General features: G+C 46.4%; 1 protein-coding gene across 10 annotated transcripts in view; it reads right to left on the bottom strand.

Annotated features, from left to right (window-relative positions):
* DHX40 (DEAH-box helicase 40) overlaps window positions 1–21,781 on the bottom strand; it is a 37,502-nt gene that overhangs the window by 7,583 nt on the left and 8,138 nt on the right. For 6 of the 10 annotated variants that reach the window (XM_061604700.1, XM_061604705.1, XM_061604706.1 and 3 more), the window contains 12 exons: window positions 20,842–21,028; window positions 19,679–19,824; window positions 18,714–18,833; window positions 16,733–16,963; window positions 14,866–14,932; window positions 13,338–13,469; window positions 10,886–10,985; window positions 9,800–9,886; window positions 7,119–7,301; window positions 6,898–6,978; window positions 5,413–5,570; window positions 1,029–1,143 (listed from right to left, as the gene is read on the bottom strand). In XM_061604700.1, the coding sequence (XP_061460684.1) occupies window positions 1,029–1,143; window positions 5,413–5,570; window positions 6,898–6,978; window positions 7,119–7,301; window positions 9,800–9,886; window positions 10,886–10,985; window positions 13,338–13,469; window positions 14,866–14,932; window positions 16,733–16,963; window positions 18,714–18,833; window positions 19,679–19,824; window positions 20,842–21,028 (1,607 nt within the window). Of the gene's footprint in view, window positions 1–1,028; window positions 1,144–5,412; window positions 5,571–6,897; window positions 6,979–7,118; window positions 7,302–9,799; window positions 9,887–10,885; window positions 10,986–13,337; window positions 13,470–14,865; window positions 14,933–16,732; window positions 16,964–18,713; window positions 18,834–19,678; window positions 19,825–20,841; window positions 21,029–21,319; window positions 21,343–21,403; window positions 21,521–21,781 lie in introns of those variants that run through there. The other 4 variants (XM_061604703.1, XM_061604704.1, XM_061604707.1 and 1 more) reach the window with 4 other exon arrangements.

Genomic DNA, 21,781 nt, shown 5'->3' on the forward strand with positions numbered 1-21,781 from the left:
CCTTCTGCGTGCAAAGCAGATGCTCTGCCACTGAGCGACGGCCCTTTCCTGTATCTAGGGGAAACAGCGTGGATTGCTGCTTGCTGTACAGAGAGATGTCCAGGGAGGGACACCTTCTTCTCCCTTACGAACACCATCCGTGTCTTCTGGAGTTTCATCATCCCTGGTAACAACAGGCGCCCACAATCTGTGCTTTCTGGAAAGAGGCATTTTTTGGTTTCGACAAGCTTCTCCAGCTGGATGAAAAGGTCTCTGCCGTTGGTGTCTATTTCCCATTGTCGTGAAGCTTATCTGTGGTTGGGGCCTTTTTTAAAATCGCCTTGGGACACATATGAAAGGCAATTCACTAGTTCATAAAATAGTTAGAGAGAGAGAGAGAAATAAGTCTACTATATACTTTGGAAAGTTGTTTGTTCACTGTGCGTTTGGACACCTCTTAAGATATTCTAACCAAATTTTTGTGTGATGGTTCCCAAGATCAAGGAGCAGGTTTTTGCCTATGTTTGGATACAATTGAATGCCATTCTTGAATGGGCATGGCAGACTGGCCTTTCAAAAACTTCGCTGATTTTAGCCACCGATTTCAAAACTGCACTGATTTTTTGTTCTGTTTCTTAGAATTCCCAAGCAACGCCAGGTACAACCCTAAGAACAACCCTCTGGCCATCTGTGATTGTGGCACTGCATCACAAGAGGGGAAGACACCACCAGCTACTCACTCTACTCTTGAAAGTGACCCCCATGGCACAGAACAAGGCATTTCTGCCTTATTGCCTCGATCCACATTTGAGATCCCCTCAATGCCTTAAAAACTAGCCTTCTCTAACCTGGTGCCCTCCAAAGATATCGTTGGACTACAATTCCCATCATCCTTGACCCACTGCCCAACAGGGGATGATGGGAGTTGTAGTCCGACAACATCTGGAAGGCACCAGTTTAGAGAATGCAGCCTTAAAACAGCACTAAACATCCCCGATACTACGGGGTTTATATCCTGCCCGTTCCACAGCTAACTCCCATCGGGGTACCTTGCTTTGCACTGTTCAAAGACATTCAGGAGAGTCGCAAAGTCGTTGCATCCTCCTGCTTGCAAGGACAGCTCTTGGTGTCGAAGTTCAGCTTCTTTTTGACTCTGAGGATCTCCTGAGGAAATATGACACTGGGAGTCATTCGCTTTTATTCATTTATTCCACATTTTCAAACTGCCACATAATGTTTGTCCTGCACTTGTAAGGAATCGATGCTTTGGCATGGTAGTACCTACTCTCTAGAACACCCTGCCCATTGACATTACACAGGCACCTTCACTGTATTGTTGACGCCGGCTAAAAACTTTTGTGTTTAAGCAAGCCTAGCCAGGCATGCACATATATTATATATTATGCTGACATTTTGATAAACTTTGGGTCAACTTGTTTTTAACTTGATTTTATAGGTATTGTAAATGCATATTTTATATTATTTTATGTAAACCGCATACAAGTTTTTGATGATTAAGCGGTACATAAATCTTGTTCGATGACACAAACAAATAAAATAAATTTCACATAAAAACATCTCAGAGCGTACTGGGGAAAAAACTTTCGGGAGAAAAAGTGACCGCAAAAGAAGTAACTTTAGTCACTGTCCACTAAAGTTGCACTTCCATGTGTTGAACACTATTTATTTAGTAATTAAATTCATATCCCACCGTTCCTCCCAAAGGAACACAGGTCAGCATATAAAACTTATTTCTGAACAGACATGAATAGGATCAGGCTGCAAAAAAATAAAAATACTGTATTTTAAAAGATTTTAGCAAAGTTTGGACGTTAGTATCTTGGCTTATTAAGCTGAGAGATGCACATGCTTTCTGCCCACACGCTCTGTCCACATGCCCCACCCCCGGCCCCAAGCGTACCACAATTCAACACTTTAATAAAAAAATTAATACCATAGTTTCCCATTATGTCTGAATGGTGAAATGACTATATAACAGGATCAAAGCAAGGCAGGGTTTCAAACCACAGTTTGAAGTTTAAGATCCTGGTTTGTTCCAATTCTGATAACCATTGTTTCCCAGGTCGGATGTAGCAGGAAACTATGGCTAATCAACCCAGGAAGTGTTGAATCGCGAAGGGTGGATTGTGCAGGCACAGAAATTGTGTGCTTCTTGGCTGATTAAAGTTCAAGATTTCGGTGCAAACATATTAAGGCCCTATACAACTCAGTCCCATGTAATTTGAGGGACCGTCTTATCCCTAATATAAAGTACTTTCATGACAAATTCAGAAGTGCAGGGTCCCTGCATGATAGTCGCGCTACACCCCCCACAGCCATGCCCCCTTTTCCACTTTCCGTCATCTCCCTCTCACCTCGCAAGTCTACACTCCAGTACAAAAGATGTCCCTAGGAGCCAATGAAAGGGGAGGCTGTGTGTTAGCTACTGAGTAGAGTCTTCTCAGTGGCTGACTCATCTGTCACTCTGATTGGCTACAATCAGCATGAAAGGACAAGGACTTTTTTCAGTGGCTAACATGCTCCCTTTTCATGCTGACCGGCTCACACATAGGGACCTGGCTGGGACCCTGCTCCCAAAAAAGTCCTGGGTCTATGACCTCCTGCAACCCTGGACAATTATACCCCTGCTAATATACCTAATAGGTCACTGGGGTCTTCGGAGAGCCTCTCCTGCAAGTTCCAAATATATCAAAAGCCAGAGCTTTGAAAAGTTACTTTTTTGAACTACAACTCCCATCATCCCAATCTAGTGGCCATGCTGGCTGGGGCTGATGAGAGTTGTAGTTCAAAAAAAGTAACTTTTCCAAGCTCTGTCAAAAGCCCGCTTCACGGTTGCTCAGAGCAGGGCTGCTCCTTTCAGTGTGGCTGCCCTTGTTCTGTGCAAAAGCAATCCTGTCACAATATGACAAGTGCCCACTATCTGCAATTTCCGGAAACAACTGAAGACATTTTTGTTCCTACGGGCTTTTCCAGCTGGTTGAGTGAGTTTCTGCCACAGGTGCCTACTTTGTATCGTTTTTAAAAAATATATCTGCCACTGTTTTCTTTGTGGTCTTTATTTTTACTGTGTCATTCACACTGCCTTAATACCCTACTGTAGGAGGCAATTACATTATAATTATTCTACAATAATTTATTATTATTAATTAATATTATTAATTATTGTTATTATTAGATATGGATGTCCAAACAAAGGTCCGAGTCAAAATCCTGACTGCTGAACTTTCGTGTGAGCTAGCCAGCGCTAAGACGGTGCTTCTGTGCATAGGCAGAGTGGTTTCCCATTCACTGTTCAGTTGCTAATAACTCAGCTTGCAGTTAAGGAAAGGGGCTGCAAGTTGAGAGTGTGCAGGGCAGGATTTTGGTTTGGTTTTAAAACTGAGCACAGATAAATGATTAAGTAACTCCCCCTCTACCGTGGCTCCCTTTCAAAAGCACCGCGAGCACATACCACCTTTTGTTGCTGAGCCAAAGAAATCCAAAGTTAATGTGTCACAGAGATTACTGGGCACCACCAACAAACGTGAGGAGAACAGTCAAAGGACCTTTGTCCTTTAGACAACAATCATTCCTATTCAAGCATCGCTCCCCCTCACCCAGGCCCTGTGCCTTTTTTTCCATTCATGCAGCCGTTACAAGCCTGGCCTGCAGCAACCGAAAGAGCCATTTCTCTCATCACCTATGGCGTGCGAGAATCACCTCCAAGTGAGCAGGCAGAGTTGGTTTTGTAAATGAGGAGAGTCTGCTCCTCCGTCTTCCCTGCAAGCCAGCCTTCCCCAACCTGGTGCTTTCCAAATGTTGTTGGGAGTCCAGCTCCGATCAGGCCCAGCCAGCATTGCCCAGCCAGCATTGTCCAACCATCAGGGGGAGATGGAGTCCAACAATAGCTGGAGGGCACCAGGCTGTGGGAGGCTGGCTTGCAAGAAAGACAAAGAGACGGCAGAATAAGCAAGGACTTTGCCAGATGCTGAAACGATAGCTGCAGAGGCGTCAGGCAAGCCTCACCGGAGAGGAGAGTCCAGATTTCAGGGGCTGAGAAAGCCCTCTGACTGTTTGCCACTGAACATTAAGAAGAGCCTGCTGGATCAGGCCAGTGGCCCACCTAGTCCAGCATCCTGTTCTCACCGTGGCCAAATAGATCCCCCGAAGGAAAGCCCACAAGCAGGACCTGAGTGCAAGAGCACCTCTCCCCTCCTGCAGTTTCCAGCAACTGGGATTCGGAAGCATACCAACTCCAACTATGGAGGCAGAGCACAGCCACTGTGGCTAGTAGCCACTGGCAACCTTTATCCTCCATGAATCTGTCTAATCCCCTTCTAAAGCCGTCCAAGTTGACGGCCGTCACTGCCTCTTGTTGGAGCGAATCCCTTTGCTTCTTCCAACATTCAGCTTCAATGGATGTCCACGAGTTCAAGTGCTGTGAGATGGCATAATTTTACAGGAATACCCCGCTATACAGACCTTCACTTTACGGACACTTGAGAGTATGGACATATTTACAGTAGCACCATTCCCGTTTACGTACGCTCGCTCCGCAAGAATGGACACTTAACGGCATGACGCCACCTCCCGATCAGTTTCCAACTACAAACTTTTTCTTAAAATAAAGCCTACTGTGTTTATTTTAGTTATAAAAGCATTATTTACATCAGTTATGCCCGTATATGACGACTGCAGTGCAGTACATGCATTGATAAGTGAAAAAAGGTAGTGCTTCACTTTAAGTACATTTTCGGTTTACGTACTCGCTCTGGACCCATTGCGTACGTTAATGCAGAGTATTCCTGTACACACTTATTTTTATTTATTTATTTATTATTAGATTTATATCCCACCCTTCCTCCCAGCAGGAGCCCAGGGCGGCAAACAGAAGCGCTAAAAACACTTTAAAACATCATAAAAAACAGACCTTAAAATACATTACAACAAAACAACGTTAAAAACATTTTTAAAAAGCTTTAAAACCCTTTTTTTAAAAAGGGTTAAAAACATATTATTAAAATAAAATTAACAAGCAATTCTAACACAGACGCAGACTGGGATAGGTCTCAACTTAAAAGGCTTCAAAAGGCGCCGTAAAGATAGCAGAGATGGCGCCTGCCTAATATTCAAGGGGAGGGAATTCCACAGGGTAGGTGCCGCCACACGAAAGGTCCGTTTACTATATTGTGCAGAATGAACCTGGCTTGTAGGATGCTGGAAACATAGGGACCCTGCTGGGACGCTGCTCCCAAAAAAGTAAAGGGTCTAAGACCACCCAAGATTCTGGACGATTACACCTCTGCTGGTAACAATAGCATCCCTCTCTTCCCTCCTCCCAGCCATCCTTATTTGTTTGTTTGTTTATTTCATGTACTGGTCGCCACATACTTAATGGTCTCTAGGCAACTTCCAACAGACTTACAACGTTACCTGGTCGAATAAAGACTTTTTCCACTGACAGCATGGCTGCAATGGGGAGCAATAAATCTTCACAGCCTAAAGAGGCAGCCTTTATGACAGCACAAGTCAGGTTTGGAGGGAGGGGAAAACGCACCATGAACTCGCCTAGTTTGGTCACGTAACCTCTCCTATGTTTTGTGGAAAAGAGAGACAATGATACTGGTTAATCTAGAAGTCTGGGAATCCTTCCACTAGCTAAATTTGTGATGCCCTGGCAATGGATTTCTTGAGCAAGTGACCAGGCCCTGCGCCAGCAGGTGGCCAGGCTGGGCACTGGCCCGAGGGCCCAAGAGCTCACAGGGGCCCATCAACCACTAGCACTGGGCCTGGCACTCCTCCCATCACCAGTCTTCGTTGTTGCAGGGGCCCACCAGCACCGCTACCACCTCCTTCTCCGCACTACTTTGCCCATCCCTTCAGGGGCTGGAGGTTCCAGGCACCACTGCGCAAGGCACCACGGGAGAGCAAGACACAGTTTCCTGCGCCAAGGAGGCTGCTTCTGAGTGGGCAGGGCCTGACGTGCTTCTAACAGTGGCGGCCGTGGAAAGGTTTGCAGTGCTGCACCTGGAGCCTCTAGCTGCTGAAGAGATAGGCGAGTGAGTGTGGAGGAAGTGGAGGTGGTAGTAGCAGCAGTGTCAGTGGGCCCCCACAGCAACAAAGGCGAGTGGCAGGAGAAGATGAGCCGGTGACCCCTTAGGGAGGGAGCAAGGGGCCCACTGTGCCCAAGGACCCCCAGTAACATCGAACTGGCCCTGAATGTGACCCACTCCAAAAAGTGATGTCAGAATGACATCAGAGCAAAGCGACATCAGAGCAGCCATGTGACCTACGCTGGAAAAGTGGCCAAACGACATCAGACCAGTCAGAGCTCCACCCACCTCTGCCCCAATAATCATTTTCTTTATTTACTCTTACCACTGGGCTACAATCTCTTCTCACATCCTTGGGTGCAGAAGAAATTAGGAGTAGAAACAACACACACACACACACCAGAGGTCTACAACCTTTTTAAGCCCATGAGCGTATTTGGATTGTAGAGCAAGTGCTGTGAGCATCACCCCCTCTGGTCACTTCCCTCCCCGCTCCCTCAGGGACAGAAAGAAGCTTTGCTTTTCCAAGGGATCTGGGTAAAACTCAGATCCAGTATTATTTAAGCTGAGCACACAGAGCTGAAAGAGGAAGTAGGAAAGAGCGTCCACTCTTCCAACTTCCTCTTTCAGCTTGATGAACATTTCAAGGGAGAAAAAAGGTAACCACCCTCACCACGTCTCAAAAGATGGTGACCCCTAAACAAAACACTGCATTTTACTGTTTTGCTTTTATTGATTTCCAAGCCACTCTAGGGGGCTTTTTTTTGGGGGGGGGGATTGGCTGAATAGTGAGGTAAACAGCCTTTAAGCAAATTAAAGAAATACACACACACACACACACACACACACGGGTTCTCAAACATACCTGTCAATTGCATTGCATTGATAAAGCTGCTTGAGAGCTTCCAGAATTCGTCTCTCCTCTGGGCGATCCAAATAAGGAAACCTGAAAAGGAAAAAAAAATCTGATCTAATCAGCACAGGTTGCATGATTCTTTAAACAGAAGTCAGTACAATAAGATCACCAACTCTCTCTCTCCTGCGGCCCGGCAACTCCCCATTCATCCCGCAGACAAGACAGGTTACCTTATGACATCATGTATAGCAAGGCACTTCAAAGTCAGGATGACAGACGTCAAGCTGGTGCGCCTGATCTCCGGGACCATGTGGTCAGGCATACACTGCTCCCAGAATTCCTTGCTATATATCCGGTAGCACTTTCCGGATGACGTCCTGCCCGCTCGCCCAGCTCGCTGCAAAGCTTCACTCCTGAAAAGATAATTAATTCATACTTACATTAAAAAAAAACTCAGCTAGTTAACGAGCAGAAATGTCCAAGTTAATTATATACAACTCCCAGGCTATGGTGTGAAGGCTCATGAGACCACCATCTTGCTGAAACTAAGCAGGTCTGGGTCCGGTCAGTGCCTGGATGGGAGACTGCCTGGGAACCACGTGTATGCCGCCTTGGGTTCCATGGTGAAAGAAAGGCAGGGTATAAATGGAAGAAACAACAAATAAGACGGGGGAGGGGTGTTGAACCCGAGACGGCCAGTGGGCCATTTTTGGCAGTGTGCTCTTCTGTGCCACAGCGCCCTGGGCTCTCCACCAACTAGTCTATATAAAGCAGGGATGGGGAACCTGTGGCCCTCCAGACAGTGCTGGACTCCAGCTCCTGTCAGTCCCAGCCAGCTTCCCCAGGGATGATGGAACTGTAATCCAACAAGATCTAGAGGACCACAATTTCCCCTACCTCTGATGCAGGACAATATTTATGTGTTATCGTTCTGCTTATTTTTATTTAATTATTCTTCATATATAGCCTCGAACTAGTCTATCTAAGCCAGGGCATAAGTGTGGTCCGTGGCATTCATCCCAGTCGTCCGTGGCATGTCTGCATTAAATACCCATCTTGATTTTTAATTGCATTTGCATTGCTTCTGTTACTTCTTATCTTGCAGTTTTATCATATCGCAATTTGAATTCTATGGAATGCTGATCGCAACACAGTAAAATACCGTGTAAGAAATAAACGCACTTGTAAATAATCAAACTTGCATTTTGATATAAATACAATTAAAAAACATACAGCTTGTAGCACAGTGCATTACAATTGCTATGACAGAAAAATCATTAAGCGTTCCGCCAAGACCATCAGCAATTTTCAAGTGGTCTGTGGGGGGAAAAGGGTTTAGAACCACTGAGCTAAGCGGCGTACAGCAAAATCAATAATAGAATGCAATGCTTTGGACTACAGCTGCCATCAGCCACAGCCAGCGTGGCCATTTTTTGAACTACAGCCATGCTGGCTGGGGCTGATGGGAGTTGGAATCCAAAAACATCTGGAGGGCACCAGGTTGGCAAAGACTGGTCTAAAAGACCATTGCACAAGGAAGAAGGAAAAAAAGTAAGTACAGCCACTGACGGGATTCATCATTACGATTATTCTGCATAGCTACACTGGGCCACCTTCACTCCATAAGTTTAATTCCACTATGATTCCACTTTAATAAACAGTCATGGCTTCCCCACAAGAATCCTGGGAAGGGTAGTTTGTGAAGGGTGCTGAGAGTTATTAGGAGACCTCCTGTTCCCCTAAGAGTACTACAGGTCCCAGGGGCCCTTGGGAAGAGGGACTGACTGTTAAACCACGCTGGAAATTGCACCTCTGTGAGGGTCTCCTAGCAACCCACTGCACCCTTCACAACCTACACTTCCCAGGATTCTTTGGGGGAAGTCATGACTGTTTAAAGTGGAATCATGGTGGAATAAATGGTGGCCTGGCACTGCAGGCAAAGGCATCAGAAAGGTCACAGAGAAGTACGACTGTGGAGGATGAACACACACACACACACAGCCCGGATCTTCTGTGAATTCGGGAAAACACTCCCAGGGCTGTAAGGCCGGCATGTAAATTACTGTTTCCAGAGTGGATAATGCGGGACTCCATTCTGCTTTAAAGGAGGCAAGAATTCTCTTTCTTTGAAAAGCAACAGTGTGCCCTCCCAGCCGTTGGGCTCCCCTTCACTGGAGATATGGAGGTATTTAAGAAGAGGTGGGCTGCCCTGTCTGCCAGGGGTGCCGTAGTTCCAAGATTCCTGCCATGGAGCAAGGGGGTTGGACTGGATGACCTCCAAGTTCCCTTCCAACTCTCAGATCCTGTGATTCTATGTTAGAGTGGTATACAAGTCAAATGAACCAAGTATACGGATAGTGCTGTATTAATAACTAGCACCCCTGTACCCAGCATTTCTTAGCAAATCTAAGAAAAAATATTAAATGTAGATTTGAAATCAGAGGTTAAAATCAGTGCAGTTTTGAAAGGTCCAGCCCACCACCTTGATTCAAAATGGTATCCAAAAACCTGTTCCACGATCTGAGGAACCTTCATGCAAAATTCGGTTACAACATCTGAAGAGGTGCCCAAGTGCACAGCGATCAAACAACTCTCCAAAATTTATAGCACGTAATAGTAATAATAATTATTACTAACCAAGAACTTGAACACGAGTTTGCTTATTTCCTCCTCCCTCCCACTCCCTTTTTTCCTTTTGTGTCATGCCTTTTTAGATTGCAAGCCCGAGGATAGGGGCTGTCTTTTTTCTTTAGTGATTTGTAAGCCACTCTAGAAGGCTTTTTTTTGGCTGAAGGGCAGGATTCTAATAAATTATGCTTAGACATAGCAGCCTGTGGACGAATTACAGGTTTCTAAGAAAGGCTGCTGCTTCTCAAATGGGAGAATGACCCAACCTCACTTCAAAACTTACTTGGAAATGGGGACCACCTCCAGCATGTCCAAGCCCACTCTCGGGTTATGGTTCAACTGCTTCACAAACCCGCTGTCAACCACATACCTTCAAAGAGAAACCCAAATGAGATTCATGCGATCATACATTACGGTATGCCTAAATTGACTTCAGTCCTTAAACCAATAGGAGCGGGGGCACCTTTTCAAGTCCAAGGGTCACATTCCCTTGTGTACAGTCTTCTGGGGGCCACATGCCAAGTAGTGAGGGGTCGGTGCCAAAAAATGGGCAGGGCAACAGATGCGGTCCTTACCATTGTGCAACAGGCTACATTCCAGCCACGCGACTACATTCAAGAACCGGCAAGTGCACTTGAAGAGGCGATGGAGCAGGGCTGTTGAGGGAGCAGGGCCTGGCGAGGGTCACAGGGGCCAGAGAGGGAGATCTGGAAGGCCACATGCAGAGGGCCCCAGATTCAATCCCCAACACCGCCAGTTAAAAGGATCACGGACAAAGCGAACTGCCCAAGACTCTGGAGAGCTGCTGCCAGCTAGAGCAGACAATTTTGAGCTAGATGGACAAAAGCTGCTGCCAGCCAGAGCAGACAATATTGAGCTAGATGGACAAAATACATTGTCTTAATGTGTTTTAAGATTTGTTTTTTATGATGTTTTAAAGTGCTTTTAGTGCCTTGCTTGCCACCCTGGGCTCCTGCTGGGAGGAAGGGCGGGATACAAATTAATTAAATAAATAAATAATAAAATCATCTGACCTGGCGTGAAGCAGTTTCCTGTGTTCCAGGTTCTACACATAGATAAAGCTGGTCCTATAAGATGTTTGGGTGGAACATCAGGCCATATGGCCCCAGGGAGGAGCAATAGCTCACGGTGGCAGAGCATCTGCTTTGCATGCAGAAGGTCCCAGGTTCAATCCCTGGCAGCTGCCAGTCAGTGTAGACAACACCAAACTAGACAGACCAGTGGTCTGACTCGGTAAAAAGCTGCTCCCTACGTTCCTAATCCTGGTCTGCCGTATCCAGATTGCCCAAACGCTCAGTTCTCAGGCCCTCCCTGGTTCTCCAGGTGAGAAATACACCGAACGGCTAACCTGATCCCATCGATTGTCAGAGACGTCGCTGCGATGTTTGTGGAAACCACACATTTTCGGATTCCTGGAGGAGGAGGGAGAAATATCCTTCTCTGCTGATCTAAACAAAGAATTGGAAAAGGGAGAAGAAGGGAGGCATGAAGGAATAATGGAGCTTTTATGTCAACGGTTTGAAGAAACTGAAGAGTAAAAAAAGATAAGATTACCCAGTGGACATTTATTATTATTATTGTAGAGCAAGGATGAGGAATTTGTAGGTCTTGCAGATATTACTGGACCCTAACTTCCATCATCCCTGATCACTGGCCATGCTGGCTGAGGCTCATGGAAGATGGGCTCCAACAGCATCTGATCACAGGTTTCCCATCCCTGAATGCCGCCTCCTCGCCCCTGTGCGTGGCATTTTTACTTTTTCCAAAATTATTTATTTCTTGTTTCACTTACAGACCCCCTTCTCCCACAAGGCATCCCGAAGCGACTTAGAATAAAAACAAGACAAGGAACAAATACATACATAAAAATAGTTCAAACTTTTGCATATATATATATAAAATATATGAAAACAATTCAAACGGCAAGAACGCATATAAAATCCATTCAAATGCATCAGAGAAACCAAGTGTCCTAACAGAATGATAAAGAAGGATATAAGAAAACAGACGTCAAAAATCAGCGATTGACTGGATGTGGATTACAGGGTTTTTCAGCCTTGGAGGTTGGATCCAACTAAGCTTTATTCAGAGTAGACCCATTTAAATTAATGGATCCAAGTTGGTCATGCCCAGGATTTTCAATGGGTCTAACTCCGAGTATTACTAGCACTGAATATGACCTAGGTCTCCAAATGTGGATGGATTGCAACATGCATCATCCCCAATCACTTATCTATGGCACGCATGGAAGGTAATCATGATGCAAGTGCTGTAGATAAAGACAAAGACTCAACAGATATTAATGAAGATGAAGACAGACGTGGAATTCTGGCAGTTGCAGGAGCCTAACCTACCTCACAGGGTTGTTGTGAGGATAAAATGGAGAGGGAGGAGAGGCACGCACGCCACCTTGGGCTCCTTGGAGGAAAGGTGGGATAAAAATGTAATAATGAGCAACCAAACTAACATCTGGGGAACTCAAGGTTGAAGAACACTGGGCTCCAAGACTGAAGCTTCCTCTAGACCAGGAGCTCCCACGCTTCTTTTCCAATGGACCACTTGAAAATCTCTGAGGCTCTTGGCGAGCCACTTCACGATTTTTCTGCCTGTTGTTATTTTATTATTTATTTATTATTTATTAAATTTATATACCGCCCGACTAGCATAGCTCTCTGGGCGGTGAACAACAGATTAATACAAAATACAATTGCTGTTGTAATGTGATATGCTGGATGATTTTTAATGTTTTTTTTTTTAACCGTCGCTTTCATTTCTTCTTTTGCATCCTAGCGTACTGCAGTTTGCATTCTGTTGAATTCAAATTGTAATATGATAAAACGCAACGTAAGTCATAAAAGCAGCAGTAAAACTACCATTAAAAACCAAGAGGAACATTTAATGCTGGCTTGTCGCGGACTACCTGAAGTTTGCGGACCGCGGGCACTCCACAGACCACTGTTGGGGAACCCCTGGTGGAGAGAGTATTTTGCTCCATGTTGTGTTTTGATTGCCGCCCCTTTCCCTCTGCAGGTGGGCAGTGTGGTGAGCCCTGCTGGGAGGGGGTGGACAGACCAGAACGAAGCAGAGGAGGAGGAGGGAGAACAGCCGGTGAAGGGCCGAGCAGGTTGGACTCAGACGGCAGCCCAGCTCTGGACTTGGACAGTTCAACCCCAGCAGCTCCAGATACCCCTATGGAGCACCAACCTGACCAGCCAGTTGTTTCCCAGCCTGACGTTTCCCCTCTCCCTGCGCTCGCATCGCCAGGAAGCAGCTCCCCCCCCCTCGGAGGCAGATGATGGGACGGTGACGGAGGCTCTGCACTCCCAACAGTGACAGCTGGCACACGCAAGCAAGGTGCCCACCCAGCCTTACTTAAGCTGAGTGGGGGACAAAGTTGTTGCTGAGTCAACGTCTTAATGCCGCAAAGCAGCACCTAATTAGTCCTAGAGAGATGCTGAGTTCTGAGTAAGCCGTAGGTAGATTCACGAAGCGCACTGAATTGAAACTGTGTCTTATTACAAAAAAAACACACAGCCGTGTCGAGTCTTTCTTCAAGTTCGGGCAGGGCAGGCAGAGACTTAGAAACACATCTTGTATCAGTCCTTCAGAGGCAGTCACAAGGTGGAGAAAGAGGTTATGAAAAGGGTACTTGCCTTTTCCCAAGCTATTGGAACTCTTATTCTGTCATCCTGAGTTTCAGCAAGGCACTGATTGCCTGGCCAATTCGAAGCCATGAGGACTAGCAACTTCTTTTTTTTCCAAGGAAGCCAAGATTCTCACAAGGCGGGACTCAGACTCACCTGTTGGCATGGAGCCATATAATGGCAATATGAGCAAGCCTTCAACAGAGCAATCCCTCACGTCAAAACGATAATCAACAGACTCGGCCTTTTGGAAGAGCAACTCGCATGTTTTCTCAATCTCAGACTGACCTAAAACAAAAAGCGTAAGAGGCTTTTCTGGGGGTCGGCGGAAGGCACTGACATTGCGAGCTTAAAAAAAAGTATCTAGCTTTGGCAATCGTGCCCTGCATTAACAGGAAACAATGTGACAGCTTTGCACCTGAGCAATCCAGACTCCACAGCCTGTTCACATTATGCTAATAGAACGGATCTGAATTCTCTTTCTCTGTTGTCACATATTTTAAACCTTGCAATTTTAAAAAAATTGCATCTCACAGGGTGGAGAAAAATGTTATGCAACAGTACTTGCATTCTCCCCAGCTACTCCAAGTCTTATTCATTGTCTGGATGCTTCCAAGCCTATCGTCCAAGGACCAGCAACTTATTGTTTAAAAGAAAAAGAAAAAAGCTGAGATTCTCACAAAGCAGGATTCAGAGTCTGGTGCCACACAGAGCTTTTTTCTCCGCCCCCTAATTGCAGCATGCACACAAGCTCTAACCATTATTTCGCAAGCAGATTTCATAATAACCTAAAGGTATGCCCACAAACCAGCTAAAGCTTGCAACTCCAGAAGACTATCAATCAATCCTTGTTAAAGGCAGTCAACAGACCTCACAATAAGACTTATACATCTGTTACCAAACAAAAATGGGAGTTGGTCAGCCATGCCATGGCCTGAGGATTATCAGCTTGTGGTGATGCGGAAGTGAGCTTTTTCCCCTGGTACCACCAACGGTACGGAGAGCACCCCCTGCTGAAACACAAGAGGCTCCACTAGTACTTGCATTCCCCCGGCTTCTGGAGGCGCACCTGTTTACACGGGCATTCCCTGGATCTCTCGACCCAAATCTTCTGTTTTAATTACTACGTTGTTTTAAAGAGTTTGTTTTACCGTGTATTTTAATTATGGATGTTTATACTTGAATGTCTGTGGAATGCATTTCTATACATCGTAAACTGCTTAATAGCCTATTTTGGCACAAAGCTGTACATAAATTAACAAATAACGGGCTGTACTCAATGTTAGTCATACTCACCGCAGATCCACTGAAATTAATGGATATATCTAACGTCAGTAAATTCATTTCAATGGGTCTCCTCTGAGTAGGACTTAGTTGAATACAACCCAATAATATTAATAATGAATAATAACCAATAATAATAATCAATAACCAGTAATAGTTATAGATTAATAAGCCATAATAACAGTGTGTGGCAATAATAATGATGGCAATATGCTGCAGAGTGCAAAACACGGGTCAACCAAGAAAATCCAGCACGTTCATTTCTGACAAAAGCAAAAAGCCCGCAGGCACCCAGGTGCAGTTTTAACTTTTATTTTAATGTTTTAAATGTCACCATCAAAAGTCGTTATTCTGTACAGGGCAATGTCAAAACCTTTTGGGCAAAGGAGGAAACGCTCACCAGTTAGAAAAACCAGGATGTCTCCGGCCGAGCTAGTCAAGTGGATATCCAAGGTGACTTTTACGGTCTGAAATGAGCAACGTTAATGAGATTAAGGCAGGCTCAAATTCAACCTCCTTTCAAGCAAAGCACCGGAAGCGGTTTCCCTTCTCACTCTCACACATCCACTCACAAGTTTTCCTAGGGTGTAAACACCAAAGGGGAGGGCCAAGCTTTGCCACCCAAGGTGGAGGTTGTGAATACTTTGCACTTCCTCCACAGGGTAAAAATACCCAACAGCAGCCTGGCAACCTCATCTGTGGATGCAATTGTCATCTGCAGATTATATTAGATCAGTGTTTCTAAGTGGCCCGGGAATCACTGGGGGGCCTTTGGCCACTTTCAGGTAGGCCTCAGCCTGCCCAGCAGCTGTGCAATCATCCAGAATTGCAGGGGGACACAGACCCGTTACTTTTTTGGGAGCAGGATCCCAGCCAGGCCCCTATGTATGAGCCGATCAACATGAAAAGGGAGCGTGTTAGCCACTGAGAAGAGTCCTTGTCCTCTCATGCAGATTGCAGCCAATCACAGTGGAAGGAGGCGAGTCAGCCACCAAGAAGACTCTTCTCAGTAGCTAACACAGCCTCCCCTTTCCTGCTGATTGGCTCCTGGGGGACGTCTGTTGAAGGGGAGTGTGGACTCTCAAGACAAAAGGGAGAGCAAAGGAAATGAGGAAAAGCGGGAAAGGGGGCATGGCTGGGGGGGGCACAACTATCATGAAAGGACCCTGCACTTCTGAATTTCCAACTATGCTACTGCTGCCCAGTGGTTCCTCCCTTGCCAGCTCCACCCATAGGCATGCCCATAGTCTTTTGACTGGAGAGATGCCAAGGTCAGCAACTCCTTGCATGCTGAGTAAAGTGGCTGGGGGACTGAGAAGTTCAGCGGAGAGGAAGGATCGAGGGAAAGTCTCCATCCACTGAGGGGAGAGGGCCAGAGGAGGTGTTGAAGGAAATTAGAAAGTGAGATAAAAGGTTAATATTTATTCATAATAAACAAACAAACTGGAGTAGGAAAAAAGGGAATAAGAGGGAAAATATGTTTATCAGAGGAAGAAAAAGACCAGGGAGGAGGGATGAAAGAAACTGGCAGTTTTGGGAAGGGGGAGAGAGTAAGGTACAAGTCGAGTGCGAAAGAAGAATGGGAAGGAAACTACAGGAGATGAGTAAAAATATTTTGAGAGACAAGTAGGGATGGGAAAGGGAAAAATATAAAAGAAAAAGGCTTCTCTGCTTAAGAGCCTCTGGATCAGCAAATTGCACATAAAACAGGGAGGCTAAGTCACACTATAGTCAGAGTAAATGTCCATACTTAGCTTGAGGAAAGGTGAACTATGGAACTTCTTGCTGCAAAGTGCCTAAAAATTTAGCCATTTCCAAAGATGGATATCGGTAGAAAATGGTGTCAGTAACTGCCAGCTGATTATGCGAAACTCTGTCTCCATCTGCCACCATTTTGTGACTTAGCAGCCGTTTCAGACAAGGGACATTCCCAGCCCTACCTGGAGATTGAACCTGGGAGCTTCTGCATGCAAAGCAGATGCTTTACCACTGAGCTAAAGCTCTTCCCCTTTAAAAAAGGAAAAGCAAGATTCCAGTCCTCACGGTTCTAAATTAAGGCCTGACTTAAAACAGGAACACAGAAAACTGCCTTATATCAAGTCAGGCCATTTAGCTCGCTATTGTCTACACTGACAGGCAGCGGCTCTCCAGGGTTTCAGGCAGGAGCTCTACCTGGAGATGCTGTCGGGGATTGAACGGAGGACCTTCTCCAAGGCAGGTACTCTACCACTCAACTACAGCCCCTTCCCAAAACAAGAAGCAGGTACCTCTGTAACATATGCAGGGCTCTCAGCATCCCTTGGGCCCACGAGACCACAGAATATCTCCTCAACTGGATAGTTCCTTCCAGGAATGTCCACCACCGGACAGCAGTCAAAGAATGCAGAGAACTTGTCAGTGTCCAGGGTGGCCGACATGATCACCACCTTCAGGGGTTTCATTCTGCCTGGCAGCTCCTTCCCGTGAAACATTTGCTTCAGCAAGCCAAACAGGATATCCTGGGAGAGGATCCAAGACTCTAGTCATCATTAGATTCCCAGGGATGAAATGAACTTAGAAGCCTTCGAGGCTGACCCTCACACCCTTCCACCCAGACACAAAAACACATGAGTCAACTACCGGGCTAAGCTCAAGGTGCTGGTTTTGATGTATAAAACCCTATACGGCTTGTGACTAGGATATCTGAAAGAGCTTGGAAAAGTTACATTTTTGAACTACAACTCCCATCAGCCCAATCCAGTGGCCGTGCTGGCTGGGGCTGATGGGAGGTGGAGTTCAAACAAGTAACTTTTCCAAGCTCTGCCTGCAGGAGTCAGAATGTTAACTGGAGCACAGCGGGGGAAGCATATCACCCCTGTGCTTTATCAACTTTACTGGCTCCCAGTTTGTTTCTGGGCCCAATTCAAAGTGCTGGTTTTGACCTTTAAAGCCCTAAACGGCCTTGGACCAATGTGCCTGAGGGACCACATACACCCATATGTACCTGCCGGTGATTTAAGATCAGCTGCCTCTGGTCTCCTCTGCGTGCCTGGAATGAAAGATGTTCAACTGACAGGCACGCGGGAGAGAGCCTTTTCAGACGTGGCCCCCAAGCTCTGGAATACCCTACTGCAAGAAGCCCGCTCTGCTCCTTCCCTGATGGTTTTCTGGAGACTTTTGAAAACCATCTTCTTCCGGAGAGCCTTTGGGAGGGACTGATGGGAGAGCCTGAGACTGTTTTTACACTTTTTATTTTAATATTTACCTTTTTAGTCCCTTATGTATAGATATATGAGAGCCAGTGTGGTGTAGTGGTTAAGGTGTTGGACTACTTTTGAATCCCCACACAGCCATGAAGCTCCCTGGGTGACCTTGGGCCACTCACTGCCTCTCAGCCTCAGACGAAGGCAATGGTAAACCCCCTCTGAATACCGCTTACCATGAAAACCCTATTCGTAGGGTCGCCATAAGTCAGGATCGACTTGAAGGCAGTACATTTACATTTAATAGATATATGTGTATAGCATGTAATTGTGATTAACAAAACAGAAGTTTTTATTGTATATATAATATATTGTATTTTATGTATTTCAATTTATTTTAATGTTTTCGTGTTCTTTATTGTGTACAATTTTATTATGTATGTGTGCGATTTTCTTGTAAGCCGCACTGAGCGCCCTGTTATAGGGTAGAAGGGCGGGACAGAAATAAATAAATAAATATTGTGTCACCCCCTTATATCTCTAGTCCATCACTGCACATTGCAAACGAGGGGCCTCCTGCAGAGAGCATCTCATGAGGAGGTCAGTTCCGCACGATACAGGAAACGGGCCTTTAGCATCATAGGACCCACCATTTAGAACTCCCTCCCCTTAAATATTAACACAGGCACTGTCTCTGTTGTCTTGTCAGTGCCTACTAAAGACCTCCCTCTTCCAACAAGCCTTTTATGTCCAGGCCTTTATCCCAGTCTGCATCTGTAGTGAAACTGTTCTTGAGATGTTTTGCTTTTCAAATGTTTTTATCACTTGTTTGCCACCCCAGATAGAGATGTGAAGGCCCAGGGGGAAAAAATTCAGGGGGGGATTGTCTCCCCCCACTTTTTCCAGGCCTTCACATCTCTAGCCTTGGGCTCCTTTGGATGGAAGGGTGGGATATAAATTTAAAAGCAACACCAGCAACTCTACCAAGTGTTGCCCAGCATCCCAGAGGCAATTTCGAGGTGGCCAGGTGAGCATCTCTTTATAGAACCGCTTTCTCATCACCCACCGTGCTCAAGCTCCGCTCGTGAGCTTCATCGAGGATGACAATGCTGTATCTGGCAAGATGCGGGTCAGCCAAGATCTGCCTCAGCAAGCAGCCGTCCGTCATATACTTGATTAACGTCTCCTGTGCAATTTTAAGATCAGGCATTTGGTTACACAGCAGGGGTTGCGGGAGCCTGTTTCACCCGGAGGGTCACATTTCCTTCTGGGCAACCTTCCGGGGGCCACATGGTGGGCGGGGCCAGAGGCAAAAGTGGGCAGAGCAACAAACGTACATTTTACCTTTGTATAGTAGGCAAGTTTTTACACGCGCTCATGCACCCCTCTCTGTCCTCCATCCAGGCAAGCAGGAGGCAAGATCAGAGTTGAAAGACATGTTCCAGCCGTGCAAAAAACACTCAACAAGTGTGCAAAGCAGGGCAGGTGAGGGGTGTGGCCTGGAGACAGTTCTGAGGGCCAGATAGGGAGGCCTGGAGGGCCACATTCAACCCGCTCAAGCTTGGGATACTGCCTCCCTGGGACAGAGGTAAGGTCTGATATACAGCAATTAGACTGGCATTTGCTAAACTTACGCAGAGCATCTGCGTTGCAGGCAGAAGATTTCAGGGAACAGTCTTTTCCATCAGTTGCTACCTGATCCTTTTAAGACTTGGAAGGAGAACATCTGTGACCTTCCAGATGTTGGGTGAACTTCCAACTCCCAGCAGCCTCAGCGGCCAGCATGGCCAATGCACAGGGATGATGGGAGTTGTAGTCCAGCAACATCCGAACAGCCACAGATTCCCCACACCTGTTTCAAATGGAAATACCCAGGAATGAACCTGGGGCTTTCTGCATGCAAAACAGGGGCTCCAGCCATGGAGCGGCAGTCTTTTATTCTATTACTTATAGAACTTGAAGCTCCACACCTTCAAGACTTAAAAAACATGAAAAAAGAGAAATTTTAATAAGACTGCTTCTTATTCGTACCTCTGAGACGCACTCATCAAAGCGAACCTGATACCCCACGACACTTCCTAAAGGGCAGCCCATCTCCTCCGCCACCCTCTGAGCCACAGATGTGGCAGCCACTCGCCGAGGCTGTGTCACACCAATTAAGCCATGCTTGGCAAAACCTACAAAAAAAGGGAGCAGAAAGACTCGTGAAATTGCACAGGAAAGGGAGAGACTGGCTGAACTATCGTCTTTTTAAAAACAAAAGATGCCTATTTTATTCGGGATTTTCCAGGTGCGAGAACAGTTTACAACACATTTCTCAACTCAAACGATGTCCTTGATACTGGCTGCATTCAAAAGTCATGAAAAAACAGAGGCGGGGAGACCTCAGACCAGGGGGGCCAAATGCTAGCGTCCTGGCCTCTTTCTCGCTCTCTCTGACCCTTGGGACCCTCCCCAAGCTACACCTCTGCCTAGCCCGAAACCCCTAAGCAGCCCTGCTTCAGGCACAACGCCAGCAGGCGGCCAGGTAGGACATTAGCCGAGGGCCCCCATGGCTGACAGAAGCTCCTGGGGCTGGGGCGGTGTAGCTCCCGCCCCATGATCCGTGCTAGCATCAGGTCACAGAGAGTGTGCCCCACAACCTAGTGCTGGTGTGGATCGCAGAGTGGGAGCCACCCTCCCATGCAGCACACACACACCCCAGAGCAGGGTGGCTGTGCCACTTCCCACATCGCTGCATTAGCATGCGCATGTTTGCCATCAACACCCCCTCCACTGACATCTTGGATCATGATAGGCGTGTGCACGCAGCACACTTATCCCCTGTACAGCTGGGCCTATTTAAGCCGCCATCGCTGCTGCCGCCGCCTTCAACAGCCTGCTGCAGTCTGGTGCCAGCCGTGGCCTGCTTTGCACCCTCCTTAAGTGTCTTTGCCTGGCTAGATCATGTCCGTAAACTCTGATTGTGCCTCTTGCTTCTCTGGATAGAGGACAGAATGTGTAGAAAATACCCTTTTGCATATAAGTGAAATCTAGATATTTTGTTCTTTAACTCTTATGAGCCCCAGGCAGCATGGCCAAAATATGATATAGCACTTTTATTATTATTATTATTATTATTATTATTATTATTATTTAAGAAGAAGAAGAAGAAGAGTCACTTCTTTAACCACAAAGGGAAAAGACATGGTTACCTTCTTCAAATAAGTATTTTGGAAGCTGGGTGGTTTTGCCGCTGCCCGTCTCCCCTGTCACCACAAGAAACAAATTGTCTTGAACAGCCTCAACTAATTTCCTCCGGTATCTGTAAATAGGCAGAGATGCAAAACCCAGATCTTCTCTTCTCCTTTCTCCTTTCGGCAATTTGGATTTTCGCTCCATCTGTTAAAAAAAAAAACACAATACCAGGGCTACAAAGAGAGAGATAAAAACACCACTATCAATGTATTTACTGTAACGTGAAGGCTGCAAACCTAAACACCCTTACTGGGGAAATGAGTCCCATTGGGCGCAGTAGGACTGGGTAAACACGCATGGGACTGTGCTGTCAGCATTGCATTTACATGTAGAAGGGCCCCTGATGATGACTGCAGGGCTCAGGTTGGTTGATACAGCAGCAGCGGTCCTTGAGGTATTGGGTTCCTGAGATGCCCAGGGACCACCTCTCCTCACCTAAGCCAGCCCAGCTTCTATGGTCATCACCAGTGAGCCCCCTCTGAGGGAAGTGCAGAGGGTGGCAACACAAGAAAGTGTTACCAAGGTGCAGATGTCACCCAACTCTATGTCTCTGTTCAGGAGATGCAGTGGAGGTGCTAGACAGATCTTTGGAGGCAGTGATGGGCTGGATACGGGCCAACAAATTGAGGCTCAATCCTGAAAAGACAGAGGGGTTATGAGTCCAGAGTTCTCAGGTCTGGAAGGTGGGGAGACACCTTGCTCTGGATGGGCTGCACTCCCCTGGAAGGACCAGGTTCGTAGTTTGGGGGATCCAACACTGTCACTAGAGGCTCAGGTGGCCTCAGTGGCTAGGAGTGCCTTTTTCCCAGCTGAGGTTTCTTTTAAAACTCATATAATGCTTGATCTAAAATAGTTGCATTGGTAGTCAGTTCATTAGTGGGTCCAATTCAAGGTGTT

This window comes from Rhineura floridana, chromosome 21, assembly GCF_030035675.1.
Source record: "Rhineura floridana isolate rRhiFlo1 chromosome 21, rRhiFlo1.hap2, whole genome shotgun sequence".
Lineage (NCBI taxonomy): Eukaryota > Metazoa > Chordata > Lepidosauria > Squamata > Rhineuridae > Rhineura > Rhineura floridana.